This window comes from Podarcis gaigeae, assembly GCF_964106915.1.
Source record: "Podarcis gaigeae genome assembly, chromosome: 5".
NCBI lineage: Eukaryota > Metazoa > Chordata > Lepidosauria > Squamata > Lacertidae > Podarcis > Podarcis gaigeae.
Window position 1 is genome coordinate 59,332,654 of NC_139681.1, and position 16,959 is coordinate 59,349,612.

Here is a 16,959-nt window from a genome sequence, read left to right on the forward strand (position 1 = left end):
TTTCTTTGTGATGATGCACCTTTTGTTCTTAAAGGAAACGTCAATTTTCCGCTCATTCAGCTGTCCAACGCTGAGCAGATTATGCTTGGCATCTGGCACATAAAGCACATCCTGTATCGATAAGTCCAAACTGTGAAGAACAACAGTTCCGTAGCCTTTACTGGGGATTGTGTGGTCATCCGCCTGGTGAATCGCACCTTCCTGCGGTGTAAAAGACACGAACAGTCGCTTATCGTTGCACATGTGGTGGGTCGCCGCTGAATCAACAACGAAGAAAGATCTAGACGTCTTCTGGACCTCTGCAACCTTTGGAGTGAAGCGTGAGACCATTGCCTTGTGCTGTGTTGTCCTGGACACCGGACCTTTGCCTTTGCCTCGGCCTTTTCCACGCGATGAGCTTTCGCTGCGCTGCTCTGTCTTGGCCCTGGGATATCTGCATTCCCTCTTCATATGGCCTAGACGTCCACACGAGTAGCATTTCACTGCCTTCAAAGCTTTGGCGCCATCTGGTGTTTCCACTGCACTATGGGATGACATCTGTGAAGTCTCCCCCTTGTTGATGCAGCTAGCACCCCGGCGATCCGCTTCATTCAATATCACGGCAGTAACATAGTCCACTGTTAGCTGAGCAGTTGGCTGTACAGCAATCTGAGTCGCAACAGACTCCCAACCTGAACCCAAAGATTGTAGTATCATAAAGGAATACACTTCCTCTGGAAAGTTGAGTCCTCTCTGTTGCAGCTCATGTCTCAGATTCTGCATCTCCATCAGATGTATACGCACATCTCCACCTTCAGCAAGAGCCATATTATGCAGCTTGTTAAAGTAAAACATTGTGGACCCAGCTTCTGTCCTCAAGTGAGCCTCTCTCAAAGCGTCCCAAATTTCTCTGGCTGAGGTCTTATCACGCAACAGACAGAGCTCTTCTGGGGATACTATCAACGTAAGAGTTCCCCTTGCCTTGGAATCCATAGCTTTCCATTCATCTGTAACTGGAGCTGGGGGGGTCTCTGTAATAACTTTAAACAGACCCTCTTTCCGCAGAATAGCCTCTGCATAGAGAACCCAGTCCGCATAGTTCTTCCTATTGAGCTTAGGAATCCCACAAGCATCCTGAAGGGCCATCATGACTTTGGCATTAGCCTTTAGCGTCATCTTTGCTGCTTTAAATCAGGCTGCTTTATACATGCTGCGTCTGTGTACAGCTGCTTCAATCCAAAAGCAAATTCAAAACAGCCTCTGCCTGTGAACCTGTGCCTTTCTGCTTAACTGCTTTGCTTATCTGCAGCTGCTTCAAACCGCATTCCAAAGGCAAGTTCAAAAGTGAAAGTTCTCTCTGCTGTCTTAAATTCATGCTGCGACACTGCTGCAGCTGCTTTACTTTCGATTTCCCCCAGCATAGGAAAAATTTATCCTTCTAGCCTTTTGCCTGTGCCACGGCAAAACCGGCTATAAAAGTTCAAAGTCCAGCCATAAAGCCATTAATTAGAAGCTGGCAGGCTGCCCGGAACTGTAGCACATACCTCATCAAATAATCTTGACGCGCAGAGATATCCGTTCCGATCTGTCCCTCTGCATTCCGATCCTTTGCCGGCACTCCAATTCTTTGCTCCTTTGTTCCTTTGCCAGGAGCCCGACTTCTGGAGTCCATTCTCAAAACACTGCGTTTTTCTGGGCCCATAACCAAATGTTGGAGATAAGCAGTGTCCAGTGCACAGCGGAATGATGAAAAGTACGTGCCAACATGCTCTATATTACTTTATTTACACTTCAAAGCTGGTAATTTACAGAAAAACATCTTCCCTCTGCCGGAGCAGAGAAAGGCATCCTCTCTCCTCTAAAGCACGGAGAGAAAAACACACTGAACTGCAAAGAACAGTGAAAAACAGGAAACCAGTGTACGTCACATCCAGTCTCCTTTCCCATGAGAAAACCCAACAGCACTTGACTGTGGAATGTAAACATTGTCTTGTGACAAGCACTTCGCTGCTCAGTGAAGGAAGCAGAAACCAACATGGACATCTGTCCCCCCCTAAATCAAATAAATCAATAAAAATACTTAACTGAGGTTCTGCCTCCCCTAACATAAAGCCTTCCCTCTCTAACATAAATCCTGTCTACGGCCATGTCTTGGACCACTGAAGCCTGCTTTGTGCCCCACAAGTCTGATCACAAAAATCACACCCGGTCACTGCACCATCTCCCAGGAGCATGTACAAAGCCATGCCATAGGCTCCCTGGGATACCATAACATTCAGTGAATATTATGAGCTATTGAAGCTCTTTTGAGACTTCAGGGCTGGTTAGTGCTAGTTTCTGGACTTCAGCGAGTTCCTCTGGGAAGATTCAGGTCAGCCCAAGACATTTTGCTGTCTGAGGTGGAACAGCAATTGCCTCGCACACCCAGGTCAAAGTGCATAGCATCCAAGGCGGGTCAAATTACAGAAGGGCCGTAGCTCAGTGGATGCATGCAGAAAGACAGGTTCAGTCCCTGGCATCTCAAGGTAGGGCTGGGCAAAGCTCCCTGCCTCAAATCCTAGAAAGTCAGTGCCAATCAGTGTGGGCAGAACGACTGGCGGAAAAGCGGTTCAGAGACGGGGAAAGGGACGAATCACTGAGCTTATAAAAAGCGGCCCGCGGCGAGTAAGAAGTACGAAGGCTCCCATAGGCTGGCGGTGGGAGGCTCTTGCCCAATAGGAGCTGCAGCTTTTCCAGCAGAGGACGCGCGCGGCGGCGGCCGCTTCCCGCGCTTCTGATTGGCCGGCTGCCTCAGGTGGGCGGGTCAGGTCGCCGCTTCCCCGAAACGTGCGCTGCGCAGCGGAGCTGAGGCACAGCCGGGTCCTTCTGCCCAGGAAGTGTCGGCGGCCGCGGCGGTGTTGGCGAGACGGGTGAGGTCGAGGTTGGACGTGGAAGGGGAGGCTCCGCCCTTTCGCCCTATTTGGGGCCGTAGGGCTTGTGGGCCGCTTGTGTAGAGGTAGGTGGGACGAGCCGGCGGCGCCTCCTCCTCCGCCGGCGGAGCTCTGTGGCTGCCCCGCAAGCTGAGCGCTGGTTCCGCCGGAGCCTCCGGGGTCCAGCTCGTCAAGAGCTGAATTCCCGTTTTTCTTTTCTTTTCCGGGAAGGGGCTGCTGTGCCGCGATGTGCGGAAGTGCAGCAGATGAAGCTTACCCTACGCTGAGAGGATCTGATAGAGAGCGCTTCACCTGCTGGATTTCTGCCTGCCATGGCGCAGGAGCTCCTCGGGGGAAGAGAGAAGAGGCTGGTCATTTTAACCTCCTTGTCTGGAGGAAGACATTTTGCCTGCCTCCCAAGTACTGAGCTAGCAGGCCGGAGCATCCCATGCTGTCCTGTTTTGCCCCTTTTGACTCACCCGGAGTGACCCAGGTAGTGACATTGCCAATATCAAATAAGTTGCAGAATATGATCTGGTCATTCCTCTCTCCACCTGAACATGTTCCTCTCGTGTCGTAGATGCACCCCACATTCTTGGATGCTGTATTTTGAGCATCACTTAATGTGGGCTGCTTGTCCCTTGTCACCCTGGACCTATCCTGCTAGATTAGCTAAAGAGGATTACAAGAATGGATTCTCTCTGTGCCTTTGATGCATGTTTATGGATATATTTTTAAATATGTGCTTGCAATTGTGGGTGTATAAAATAAATTATTAGGCCAGATTAATTAGCACAGACTGTCTGCATGCCTTTTGGTATATATGGTATAGGGTTACAGGGGATGTTTCCCCACCCTGACTCCCAGGTGGCTGCAGTTGTTGTTGTTTGCAAAAGGAGGAGATGCTTTTGATGAGCTTCTCCATGGCTCTGCAGCTCTTGGGACAATTTGTGTGTTGGCTCTCCCTATTATGCAGGTTCTGGGGCCTCAGTGGGGCAAAAGTGACACCTGTTGTAGGTATCTGTTTATCATTACTTGCCCAGTCATAGTGAATGCAGTTCCTTTGCATGGGGGGATGTGGGCTTTGCCCTTCCCAAAGGTCATCTCTTTTGTTTCCTTCACACTAGGGGTGGGGAAGAGTTGACTATTTTTATTGTTCTTTTTTGTGTTCCTCTCAACCTTCACATCTACAGTATGCAGGTTCCAGAGCGTGAGAGTGGAGCGACCACAGGGAATGGACTGGACAGCCCCACAGCTTCCGATTCCCAACCAGTTTCTCCTTTGCCACCCAAGCCCCCTTCCTTGGATCTCTTCAATCTAGTAGTATCCTACAAGCGACTGGAGCTGTACTTGGAACCACTGCAGGATATTGCGGAAGGGGTGTGGTTCCTCCTCAGGTTGGTGCCCAACTACTTAGTTGCACCTTGTGGGGGATGGTTGTGGTGGAGCTAGAGAAATTTTTGTTGTTGTCTCCTGCCATGTTGGAGGGCAGAAAAGCACAGGCTCTTTGGGAGTCTCACTTTTGCAAGTGGGAGAAAAAAGAGAGAAGACGAAGAGTCCTGGCCAAATACTTAATTCCACTTGTTCTAAGAGACACCAAGCATTCAGCATGGAAAACGCTCTGTGCAGTTGGGCTTAAACAAGATATGCTGCTGCATTTGTGACTTGGCTAGTGTCTGTGGCTGATTACAACATTCCCCCATTTCAAAAAATACCCTACCCTTACATTGCTTTTGTCTTCATTCAATCTAATTTGATTTCTTATTTATATACCGTTTTTCTGTGCTCAAGACAAGTTAATGTACTCCATGATCCGAGACTTAAACTTAGGCTTGCCCTTTCCATCTCCACCATTCTCATGTTCATACCTCATTTATACAGCTAAATATCCTTTTGGTGTGGCAATAAATGCTTGATCATGTATGTTTCACAGCTGGCAGATGCCTCTCTGCTCCCTCCTTACTTGCCTGGGCCTCAACTTTCTACTGCTGACTCTTAGTGAAGGTGAGAAATGTTGGACCTTTGTGCTGGGGACCCAATAGGCCTCCTTTCAGGTATGATGTGAGCCTTGGGGGATTGATCCTGTGGGGAATAGAATATGTTATTGGGGGCAGATTATGAGGGCTAGCAGAACCAATTGTGAGAGGTAGTAAGGAAATGGAGTGACTGGCAGGCAGATGGGCCTCCTTTCAGGTGGTTTATGGGGTAGTACATAGGAAGCTGCCTTATATCAAGTCAGACCATTGGTATGTTATGCTCATTATTGTTGACAGTGACTGGCAGCAGTTTTCCAGGTGTTGAGAAAGAAGACATTCCCTCTCCTACCTGGAGATACCAGGGATTGAAACTGGGACCTTCTCTGTTCAAAGCAAACACTCTACCACTGAGCTATAGGTGATAGTGGTACAGGTGTGTTGTGACTGGCCAAACAGTGGGGTGGTAAAATGTTCTCTGCATCTATTCCACTTTTCATTCCAGCTGCGTGGTATGGGCTTTGCGTCCTGCTGGTCTCGGTGCCAGCCTTGCTGGGCTACCTGCAGGAGACATGCCGCATCCGTCTGAGTGAAGAAGAGCTGGCACGTCGTAGGTACCACAGTGTGCGGCGTGAGGATGTGAGAAAAGTTCAGCTTGCACGACATGAGGCTGTAGCTGAAGTGAAGGGCTTGTAAGTGCTCTTAGGGAAGGATGGAGAAAATGCGTTGACCCGTAGGTGGGTCCCTTTGAAGTATGTGATTGGAAGGATGCTTCTTGGGCTTCTTGTTCACACTACACATTTTTTTCCTGATGGTGAATATTGCACTCGTTCTGAATCCACTGGGCTTAATAGTCAACCCGTTGCAAGATCGAGATTTCCACCTCGTCGTTGTGTTTTTCTCTTGTTTGATTTTTGTAACCATTTTTCTGTATTTTGTGTGGATATTTCCATTGTAGATAAGTAATGTGCAATTGTTACCCTGAATAATGGGAGCAATTTAGCCTGCAGAACTAATTTAGTGACCCTTCTGTGTCACAATTTGTGTGGTATTCCACCATTCCCCTTCTTTTGTCTTCTATGATTTCAGCCTCTTCACTTACAATGTCTTTTTCATTTATTTTTGACCAGCTGATTTTTCCTTTTGAGTTTTTATTTCTCCCAATCATTTGTGTGTGTTTTTTAACACAAGGATATTTCAGGTGCACAACTACATAGCTCTGAAGCTGTGCCCAGTAGGGCACAATAATCCATTTCTTCTTCTGCTTCTTCTTCTTCAACCATGCACTTGTGCACTTGAAGAGCTGTGCACAACTGCACAGAGTTGATCTTTTAATGTTTAAGTAAACAGCTGCACAGGCCAGTGTGTGTCATGGAGGCTTTTTTGGGGGTGGGCAGACAGTGTCTTCCCAAATGGACCCTATCACGGATACTGCCCACAGCATTCTAACAAATGCATTACGCAGTTGGCCAGCAACACAGGCATTTGTGTCAAATCTTAGTGGTTGAGGGGGAAGGTTGGGACTATATTTCAGGATAGTCCATATGCTATTTCAGGTGCTAACCATTTCATCATTGCTGTGGGGCAAGAATTGTGTCATGACTGGGGGGAATATAATTGCACAGTAACGTTGCGTGTGTGGAAGATGGTGGTGACCCCACTTTTAAGAAACTCTGGGAGAGCAGTGCTGACTCCTCCTCTAGATTAGCTACCTTCCAGGGTGCTTTACTGCACTACTGCCGTTCACCCTTTGGGGGCATTGCACACCCTTGCTAGTTGGGAGTGTGGCTCTAGGAGGAAGAGTTACTAAGCATTTACATGACTCTCCTGCCCATCCCGCAAAGTATGCATCCTCCTTCCAGGACAGTGGATCGATTTCAATCACCAGGCAAGAAGCCTCATTTTTAAATCATTGATTTTAATCAACTTTTCCATTTGTACAGTTATTTTCCCCAAGAAATGGGTGTTTTTGCTGCTCGATAAAGCTTTTAAAACATATTGATTTACAGCTAAATGTAACTGTTACTTCAGATTTACTACATTTATTACCTACTTATGAGGAAGACACACTACTGGTGCATCCTTTTGTTTAAGAAATAATGGATTTTGATTATTATTATTCTTCAAAAATATGTTTTTTTATTAACATGTTGTATTACTTCAGCATGTCTGTACAGCCAAGGATTTGCAAGTCAAATTTTAGAAGACGCCAGAATTTTCCTATGCCAAGGACTGACGGTTAACTGCTCTGATAGATGTTTTATCAGGACATAACACTTTATCAGAGTGCTGTGAATTCAGAAAGCGGCTCAGTTTTTGAAACCTGCAACTTAGATAGGGAGAAGTAGCTGGAATCCAAGGGCAAGTTCTCCTTTTCCCCGTTACTTCCCTACCCAAAGCTGACCATGCCAGTAGGCACTTTGTCAGCATTTTGCACAAGGCATTGGAGCCTGATAGCCGACCCATCCATCATATGACTCGCTGAGTTGTAGCCAGTGAACTCAAATCTCTTTCTTTACATGCCCCTTTAGTATATAGGGTCCAGGCAAGCCGTGGTTAGGATTGCACTGTTAGTTTTGCGGCAACTCTTAAGTTAGTTGTCGTCATTCAGATTTGTAGCTATAGGAAAGAGATGCCCAAGATTGCCTCAGCAGTGGATGTGAACCCAGGGTTTCCTATACTCCACAGACAAGAGTGCTGGACTCCAAATCATGCTGGCTTTTATCCCTCTTGTTAAACTTAGACAGTTGCTTTCTGTATCCAACTTGCCTGCCTGGAGCTAGCTGGCATAGGAGGTTCATCCTATGCAGGACTCATCCTAACTATGCCCTGTGTGGATGAGGGAATCTTCTTTTGCACTTCAACCCTTGTCTTGAACTGAATGAGGGGCTGGGGATCACTTTTCTCCATTTGTGAAGCAGCTTGGGCATAGGTTGATGCAGCAGCTGTGAGGTTGTGCGCAAAGGGGCCTGAGGAACATGTTTAAATCTGCTGTGATCTCCTTTTCCAGCTTAATCCAATTAGAGGCCCTATTGAGCCGGCTGTGTGGCAGATGTGAGGCTGTCTATCGCGTCATCTACTGGGAGAACCCTTCTCTTTCTTCACAGTGAGTGTTGCCTTAGGACTACTTCGTGGAAGCTAGGTGTCATGGGCTGGTTGGATGTAGAGGAATAGTGGGAGGAACCAGCTGGGGAACCCTCAAGGGAAGAAGGCTCAGAGCCCTGGGATTGGTGGTGTGATGATGATGATGATGATGATGTTGATGAGTGGTCGGAGGGAGGAGGAGGTGTCGGAAGCTGAACAGGTAACAGGGCTTAGAGAGCTGGGAGAGTCAGTGACAGACAGACATCCAGAATCAGGGGCAGAAGCTGAAACAGGAGAGGAGGGAAGCCAAGAGGCAGAGAGAGTCTGGCTGGGGAAGGTGGCAGGGTGTCTCCCCCTCCTGCTGCAACAGACTCCCCTCCCTCCAGGTCTCCCAGAAAGAGGTGGGGAAAAGGTGGAGGAGAAGTGAGTTTTGTGCTGGTGCAGTCTCAGATTGCTTGCGGAAAACCCTGGAGAGGAGGGAACTAAGGCAGCTGTGAGCAGATGGGGACCTTCAGCCTTAGCAACTGCTTCATAGGGGCAAGACCTGCCAGAGATGAGCTGCATTGCTCATTAGGCAGATCCTGCTTTTGCTAATAAGGAATTAACTCCAACTTGTTAGGTGTTATTTACTGCCAGCTAGCTCCTGTCACTGGGACATTGCTGCCTTGCTGCTTTGGGGGGTTTACAGGCTTGTTTACTGGGTCACTTTATAGGGGTACGGGGTCCCTGCCTTCCCCCTCATATTGGGCAGGTGTCCATGCCAATATATATCATGGCTGGTGTTCATGGGGAAGCTATCTGGCTGAACAGGTTTGTCCAGATTGAGGGGAGGTTATTTGCTTGAAAGGTAGGCAAAGGGAGGTGATGTCATCATCATCATCATCATCATTTTATATGTAAGCCGTCTGTCCACAGTTAAAACAATGCTCAAGGCGGCTTACAGTATGAAAAGATTTACACATTACAAACATAGCAAAGGAGTCATAAAAATAAACAAAACACATCAAAAACCACATAACCAAACTGAACAATTTCCACATAAAAATAAAGATACAAAAAATTAATATCAATAAGAGTAAAAACTCCCGACAAAACTTTCCCCAAAATACCCCAGTCCTTTCTGGGCAGCAGCAGCAGTTCTTGTGAAGCCTGTTAGAGCCGCCCTAGGACAGGTGGAGAGAGGCAGGAACAAGGCTCTCAGGCTCCCCCTAGATGCTCTCTGTTCCATATCCAAGAATAATGGGGGGCTGGACAGGCTTGAGGTGCTCTCAAGGCACCTGGCTGTCATCCTGATGCCCAGATGTGTCATGCCCCTTCTGCTCCTTTTTTTGCCCAGGTTTTATGGGATGCTGATGGCTTCCGTTTGTGCTCTCTACCTGCTGCCCTTATGTTGGGTCTTTGTGCTGCTCAATAATGCCCTTTTCTTGGGTAACGTGGCATTTTATCAAGGTAAGAGATTGCTCTTCTCTCCTATACCATTCTGTTCCATGGGAACCTTGGGGAAGTAAGCTGCAGCAGCTGACTGGAGACAGGGTGCCCAGGGTCAAGGCTTTCTTTGCTGTAGATCTGTGCACCCCTGCTGCAGCCCTATCTTATTCCAAATTAGGGCAACAGTGTGAAGCTGCTAGCAAATTTTGATGAGAGAGGAAAAAATGCATCTCTTCTGTGCTGCCCCAGTCCCATAAACAAGCTCTTTAGCATTCAAGAGACCTGAGTAGTCACTCTGTTCCTTGGGCACAGCTTAGTAGTGGAAGATTTTTCCATTTAGATTTTCCAGTGGGAAAGCACATCTTGGGATGCTAAGGATAAACTGCCTGTTGCAGAAAACGGGGCGTTATCACAAGGGAGACAGTTCTTTGCTGGAAAACAGTTTTGGTATGTGTTGTGAACATTTGCCCTCTGACTGCATCTCATTCTGGAATTTTGTTTGTGTGGGATGGTGGTAGGGAAGAGTGAAAACAGGCATGAACCTATTCAGAGCACAGTTCTTTTCACAGTGCCCACTCAGAGTGAAGGCACTGCTTCCTGGCCTCACTTTGAATAGGTTTTGTGAGGATGCTGGAGCAGTGGCCAAGGGGCTGTGAATATCAGCAACCAGTTGCAACCCACCCCCCAAACAACACAAATACCATAAGTGGTGGAGAATTTTTACTGTAGTGGTAGATAGCCTTTCCCCCTGTCTACTGAGGAGCTATGGGGTTATAGACAGTTCTGTCTGGGTGTGAGATTAGTGCTGGAGAACTGTGGGGTATTCAGGTAGGCCTACTAGTGTTTACCATTAGCTACATTGGACATTGGTTGCTTGTGTGCCAGTATCTACTTCTTGGGTGTTTGGGTTGGAGATAGGCTTGAATGCCATGCTGTTCCTCCAGTGCTGAAAGCCTGTGCTGTTTACTGCAACCATTACCCTTTTCCTCTCCCTCCCTAGTCTTGCTGGAGCTGAAGTCTGCTGTAGAGCAGCGTTTGGGCCTCAAGCCCGTTGCTAGGACTCCAGAGCCAGTGGAGCTGGATGCTGGAGAAGTTGGGTCTGGATCCCTGCCGGACCGGACACCTACGCCCACTAGTACTGAGGTAAGGCATGGTAGAAGAATAGATGGGTCTGTGTTGCCCACTTCTAAGTAGAATGAGAATTGATATGCTCATCCAATGTGCCCAGAGAGTGTTGCTTTATCTTTTGGAAATGCCTGAGGTCATAGATCATCCTGGCCTGCATAACAGTCTTATTAGCTGGTGGTTTTGTAGTTGATTCCAGATCTACAGTCCTAGGAAATGTGTCCCAGGCCGGAGCACAGAAGACAAACTTCCATCTTGCTTCTGTTTGTTGTGGCTCCATATATCTCTCCGCCACCCTTCCCAATCTTCTATAGGATATGAAATGATGGAAACTGCGGCCCTCCATATGTTGTTGGACTCCGATCCCCACCAGCTCCAGCTGGTCTGGTCAGTGATGCCGTCCAACAACACTTGGAGGACCACAAGCCATAGTGTGCAAAGTAAGGTCCCGATGGGAGTGGCAAAATTTTTTTGAAAGGGGCAAAGCTATGCATCGTGGATGTAAACCTCCCAGACCCTGTTCCCAATATTGGCCCTGGAGAAGTAGGGCCTCAGTTTGCCTACCCAGGTACGTCTCTTTAGGGCAGCTGCCATCCTTGTTCTGTCCCCTTGCTACTTTTCAGAGTTCCCAAACTTTTTAGTTGCAGCTGGTTGTGGGGAGGTGCACCTGGAACATATTGTTGAAATGTGGAGCCTCAAAAATTGTGCCTGGCTTAATTTTCTCCAGTTGGTGCTTAAAAGTATGGTAATGTTTTCAGCTTGTCCCTGTCTCTCTTTTTTTTAACAACTTAGCTAAGTTTACATGAAAATTTAAAAGGGCGATGCCCTTCTCTCCCTTCACACAGCTCTTCAGGCAGTCTTCACTGCTTGTTCCTGTGTTTTCCCTTTGTGCTGCCCATTAAGGCATTTCAGGATCTGCATACCAGCATTGTTTGGGGTCTTGTGTATTACAAACTACCATAGTAATAAACAACTGTGTCCAGGCAGGAGGGGAAATGCATCCTCGTAGCTTCCATGTTACTCTTGCATTGGGGTAGCTGGAATGGGATGGGGCCATCTGTGTAGCACCCCTCTTGGATTCATTCACCACTGTTACAAGGACTGGTGGGCCTTGCTTCCTTAGTCTTGTAACATCAGAACAGCCAATGGCCCATCTAGTCCGGCATCCTGTTCTCACAGTGGCCAACCAGATGACTGTGGGAAGCCAGCAAGCAGGATTTGAGCAGAAGACCACCTGCCCCTCCTGTGGTTTTCAGCAACTTTCATTCAGAAGCATTGCTGCCTCCAGTTGTAACGTTGTTTGCTTTCCCCATAGGATCTGACCCCTGGCAGTGTGGAGGAAGCAGAGGAGGCAGAGCCTGATGATGAGTTTAAGGATGCTATTGAGGTATGTGCCCTGAGAGAGCCGCCTAGGGCTTGGATTGATCTGTGCTGTGGTGGAGTCAGGTGATGCTGCTAGGCCAGCAAGTTTAAGAAGACACCCTTCATCCTGTCACTTAAGGGCCATGAGTGGCAGCCCATCAGAGTCCATGTCTGTGATGCAGTGAATATGTTGGTATGGGGAAGAGAGAGAAATAGGGGACTTGAGACAGTGCACTTTTCTAGAAATGGGTACACCATAAACGGTGATGGCTAGCTTGGGCTGGGCTCTTCTGGACATCATCTCTTGTCTTTTCTCTTTGCTGCGGGAGCAGGAGACCCAGCTGCTAGTAATGGTGAGTGTGGGAGCTGGGCCACCCTGCCTTTGAGCCAAAACTCACTTCAGTTGCTCATGGAGAGTTGATGTCTTTGCTGTGTTCTTTGCCCTGATTGTGCCCACCTTCCCAAGCTGGAAAACCTGGCTGCAACCCTTCCACCAGCTTGGCATTTTGTGTGTTGCCCATGGTTAGCCCAGCCTTTCCTTGTCTTAGCGCTTTGTCAGTGGGCGGTGCCCTCCAGTACGCCCTTGTCCTCCTGCCCCAGAGTAGGCACTGTGTGAACCAGCCACTCCTTGACAAGCTTCCCTCTCCACCTGCCCAGGAGGATGACGATGTCTCCCACTGCTCAGCGGAATTCGACATGGGCCATCCTGACAACCCCTTCATGATGAGCAAGAATGAGGTGATACGCAGCAGGGTGTCACGGCTGACGGAGCGGCTGCGGAAGCGCTACCCAACCAACAATCTCGGTACAGGATTTGGGAGGGTGTGTGGAAGTGGCAAGAGTGGATGGTGCCGTGGGACATGTTGTCTTGTTGGGGCTGAAGCGGGAACTGTGTAGATGAGCTTTCCTCAACCCGGTGAGGAAACCTGGTGCCCTTCAGATGCTTTAGCCTGCAGCTCCAACCAGCATGGTCTTGTTGGTTTGGGCTAATGGGGCTGTAATCCAAAACATTGGGGCGGGGGCACCAGGTTGTGGAAGGGGGGTGGAGAAGATTGGCAGAATGGGAAGACCCAGTTGCTGCCACAGATGGGTTAGATGCCAGAAACATGCCATTGTTCTTGGTGCTTTAAAAATATGTGTGCTGAGGTCGCTTCTGATGGTGAAATATTGTTGCAGATGAATCATTTTACAGGCATGTTGTGGGTGGGGTGGGGTTAAGTACTAACATTTTTACAAAAAGCCCATTAACTCCCTTTTTTTCATTACCTCCGGAAACTGGGCTTGTGAGTTCCTACTTGCCAGTGTAACATGTCATTCTGCCCTGAGAGAGAGGTATGAGCAAGCCTGCTTAGTGGAGCTGAGTGGTTATTTGTACCAGGCCCAAGTCTTTGTTCCTATTCCAAGTCTAGCACTTGATCACTTATGCCACACTGGAATCTCATCCTGATGATGCCAAATTCCACATTTATATGGGTTACGGCCATCTCTGCTCTTGGCACAACTTTGTGGAGTGGAGGATTGACATCACCTGGGAGGTGCAGTGTGCAGACCCATTTCAAATCTCCTTGGATCAAGGGTCCTGAAGACAGCCCTCAGTGGGATGCCCTCTTGGCACGTGGTCCCACCTGGATGAGCCTCCTGGACTGCCTAGTGGGGCAGTAGGTTATGTTGGGGCTTTTAGTAGGAAAGGACTGTGGGCAGACGTTGGGGGCAGGGCAATATTTCTATGCTGTTTGATGGAAGAAGAGGCACCAGGTTTGACCGATACATGTTTCTTTTCTGATTTTCCGCAGGGAACTGTGCAAGCTGTTCAGCCACTTTCTCTGTGTTAAAGAAGAGGGTGAGTCTCTGGCCCAGCATGCCCCCAACTACTCCTTTCCCATTTCCTGCTCCCCACCTTGTGGATCTCAAGCCTGACCTCTGGTCAGCAGTGAATGACCTTCTTGAATCCTTGCATTTGAAGCAATGGCTTCCTGGGACCTTGTTCCTATAGCTGTGTTTGTCTCTCTTTCCTTCCCTCCAGCGGAGCTGCAGCAACTGTGGGAACAGTTTCTGCTCCAGGTGCTGTTCCTTCAAAGTTCCAAAGAGCTACATGGGGGCTACAGGTGAGTGAGGAGTGGGAGAGCGAGAGATGGCCTTTCTGGCAGGCAGCTTGGAAGGCGACTCCTCCTTTGTGCACTTGCTGTTTCCCTTCTGGGGGAATCGCTGGGTGTAATTCTCACTAATTAATGCTACAGTGGGGAGGTAGCAGAGGATAGAGGCTTTCTCTCTCTTGGGGTGTGTGTGTCTGAGGGCTAATGAAACGCTTGTTGGGTTCTGTGGGTGGAAGCTGCACAGTCCTTGGCCGAGTCTCTGACCAGTGCTTTCTACTGCAGCCCCTGATGCCCAGCGGGAGACCGTCTTTGTCTGCGGGCAGTGCAACCAAGCGCTCGTCAAGTGAGAAGTCAGTCTGGAGCCCTGCCCTCTGCGGAATTCGCTCTGCGTCTCACCCCGTATTTGCTGATACTTGCGGGGAGCGAAGCAACAGCACCGTGCACTCCTTCCACTCTTCCCTGTACATCTAATAGGAAAGGGGCTGGTGCAGCTGCCACGTGTGCCCCCTCCCTCTGTGCGCAGCTGGCGAGAGGTCCTGCACTCATGATTAACTGCATAGTAGGAGACTTGTGCACTAGACTACTGTAGGCTCTCCCTCCTTCCTCGACCTTGAAGCAAAAAAGTCCTTTGCCCCCATTTTCCCTAGCAGGAAGCTGGCCTTCCCCACCTCGCAAGGTCGCTCATGGTATCTGGACTGTCTGTGTCTTGTGTTTCACTACTGAGCGAGGTGCTGCGTGTTTGGAAGGGGAAGCTGGGTCTTCCTCTGGGTGGCATCTGTAAGTTGGCTCTGCTGTGTAAAGAAGGCAGACGTGTGATTGTGTTATGCAGCTGGACCTGTTTCCTATCCCTGTGTCAGATACGGACGGCATCTCTTCCCTCCCCACCATTGACTTTGCTCTTTCTAGATAGCTTTTAGCCAAAGCTCTTCAGTCTGGCCCAACCTGGACCTGGCATTCTCCTTCCCTTTGACGCTTTGCTGTGTTGGAGGGAGCAGAAGCTGCTACAGCCAACGGGAGTTCATCACAAAGCCCAGCTGGAGGATTGAGGCAATTGCCTTGTGATGTGGATCTTTTCTACAGGAGAGGAGAGGTTTTTTGTTGTTCTTATTTTTGCTGCTCTCTAGCAGACTTACCCACACGCACACATGCATATATATAAATATATATATATATATATATATGTATATATATGACCAATAAATAGCGTCCTTGGAAAGTGGAGCCAGTGCTCCTAGTGTCTGAAATGGCTTTTGATGTGACGAAGGTGGAATGGGCAACAGGGGTCCTAGTTATGCATAAAGCTTGCTGCGGAGCCTTAGGAGTGTATCTGCAAGGTGAAATAATCAAATCTGGGGGTGCTAGATGGAGCAAATTAAACAAGGCATCTGGGGGCAGCAGGGCAGAAGAAGGGAGACTGGAGCAGACCACTGTGTTTTGAGAAATAGAGGCTATAGTCTATTGAGGCAGGTGGGATGGAGAGCTGTAGAGGAGGCATGGATGTTGGCCTAGTTCCCGTACAATGTGTAAAGATGGACTGATGTTGCAAACTGGACCACAGTAAGTGGGGAGGTGTACTGGGAGTGCATGGCGACTCATTTTCCAGCTCTTTGGGGTGAAGCATTTTTAATTGGGGGTAGGGGGCACGAACACATACAAGATACAAAACCAGACTGGAAATGGATTCAGGCCAAACAAAAGGTACTTTTTCACATGATATAGAATACAGCTCCTGGAATTCATCACTAAGAGATGTGACTGCTGGTAGCTTAAATAGCTTTAAAATTGTGCAGGGAGGCTCTGCAAGTACAGGGGTCTCCCCACATCAGATGTTCACCCTCCGTGTGAGTGATGGGCCTTGGCTCACTTTCTTCCCACTTGCTAGGGACGGAAGAGGAGTTCAGTTCCATATATATCTGAAGCCAAATGGTATCAAATCCACACTTTCCAAAACAATTCATGAACTGAAAGACAGCGATCCTTTGAAATTCACACTTAGCCAAATTTTGTGATGCAGTTCTCCTGCCAAGCAATGTTTACAGAAATGCACATATTTGTGTGTGTGAAAAATGAAGTTATATGTGAAAATAGCATACAAAATTATGTTAGGGAAAATTGCTTGCAAAAATGTGTACATAAGTCAAAATTGCATATAACAACACATCTATTGAGAGAAGTGTGCGCTAAAAGGCTGATGAATTTTCATGAGGATTTAAAAAAAATTGCAAATAGCTGCAATGCGAAGAACTGAATATAAGATAGGAAAAAAGAGAAACGGGGAGAATGAAATTGACAGATCCTTCGCTCTGTACTGCTTGCTGGTTGGTTTTATGTGCAAGTAGAGAACCTGTAGGGAACTATGGTGCTTCTTTCAGGTAATCTGTAAAAGGAGGTTAAAACAACATTCTCTTGCAGATGGTTTTGAATACTGAGTTGTGGTGTAGCCTCTGCTTTCCCCTCAACCATCTTAGCAGGAAAAAGCATGGGCAGACTCCTCAGTGCCGTGTCACAGCTTGCTGGTGCTTGAATCGGGGGCTGAAATGTCACTGATGATTTATTTGAATTCTAGTATGAAATAAACCATCCTTGGCAAACGAACACAGTCGCTGCTCTTGGAAATAACCTTAGGGAAAAGGTCAGGTTCTGTCACGGGTACAATGAGGAGAAAGGATTATAGAAAGAAAGTTCACACAATGTTCCCTGTGTTTAGAATCGCATCCTCAGTTCCCTTCTGGTACTTACAGCAAGGCTTGAGATTCTATAGCTTACTCCCAAAAGCCAGATCTCTGAGGCATTTTACACAGGTATAACACGGTTTGGGATGACTTGTTTTATTTTATATTTTGGTACGGCGGCTCCTTGTAGAGTTACAAAGTGCAACCACACGGAGAGCTGGTCCTCCGTGTTGCCTGGTCATAGCATGTGGCTGCCACCTCCCCGTCATAAGGTTGGAAATGTGCAAGAGGACAAAGCGCCACATGGCAGGATGCTAGCAGCTCGTTGGCTCTT

General features: G+C 48.1%; 1 protein-coding gene across 7 annotated transcripts; it reads left to right on the plus strand.

The window, feature by feature from the left end:
* The first annotated feature begins 2,774 nt into the window (after window positions 1–2,774).
* Window positions 2,775–16,548, plus strand: ZFYVE27 (zinc finger FYVE-type containing 27). 7 transcript variants are annotated; one of them, XM_083740064.1, is made up of 13 exons: window positions 2,775–2,974; window positions 4,082–4,285; window positions 4,822–4,892; window positions 5,367–5,553; window positions 7,872–7,967; window positions 9,282–9,394; window positions 10,374–10,516; window positions 11,814–11,885; window positions 12,193–12,213; window positions 12,518–12,665; window positions 13,654–13,700; window positions 13,884–13,965; window positions 14,236–16,548. In XM_083740064.1, exons 2-13 carry the CDS (start codon window positions 4,083–4,085, stop codon window positions 14,298–14,300), a joined length of 1,248 nt encoding a protein of 415 aa, XP_083596190.1. In that variant the 5' UTR covers window positions 2,775–2,974; window position 4,082; the 3' UTR covers window positions 14,301–16,548. The 7 variants fall into 7 exon arrangements, with proteins under 7 accessions (XP_083596190.1, XP_083596193.1, XP_083596192.1 ...); XM_083740066.1 differs by having other exon boundaries at window positions 2,786–2,888; XM_083740065.1 differs by lacking the exon at window positions 2,775–2,974 and adding an exon at window positions 3,005–3,381.
* The last annotated feature ends 411 nt before the right edge of the window (window positions 16,549–16,959 follow it).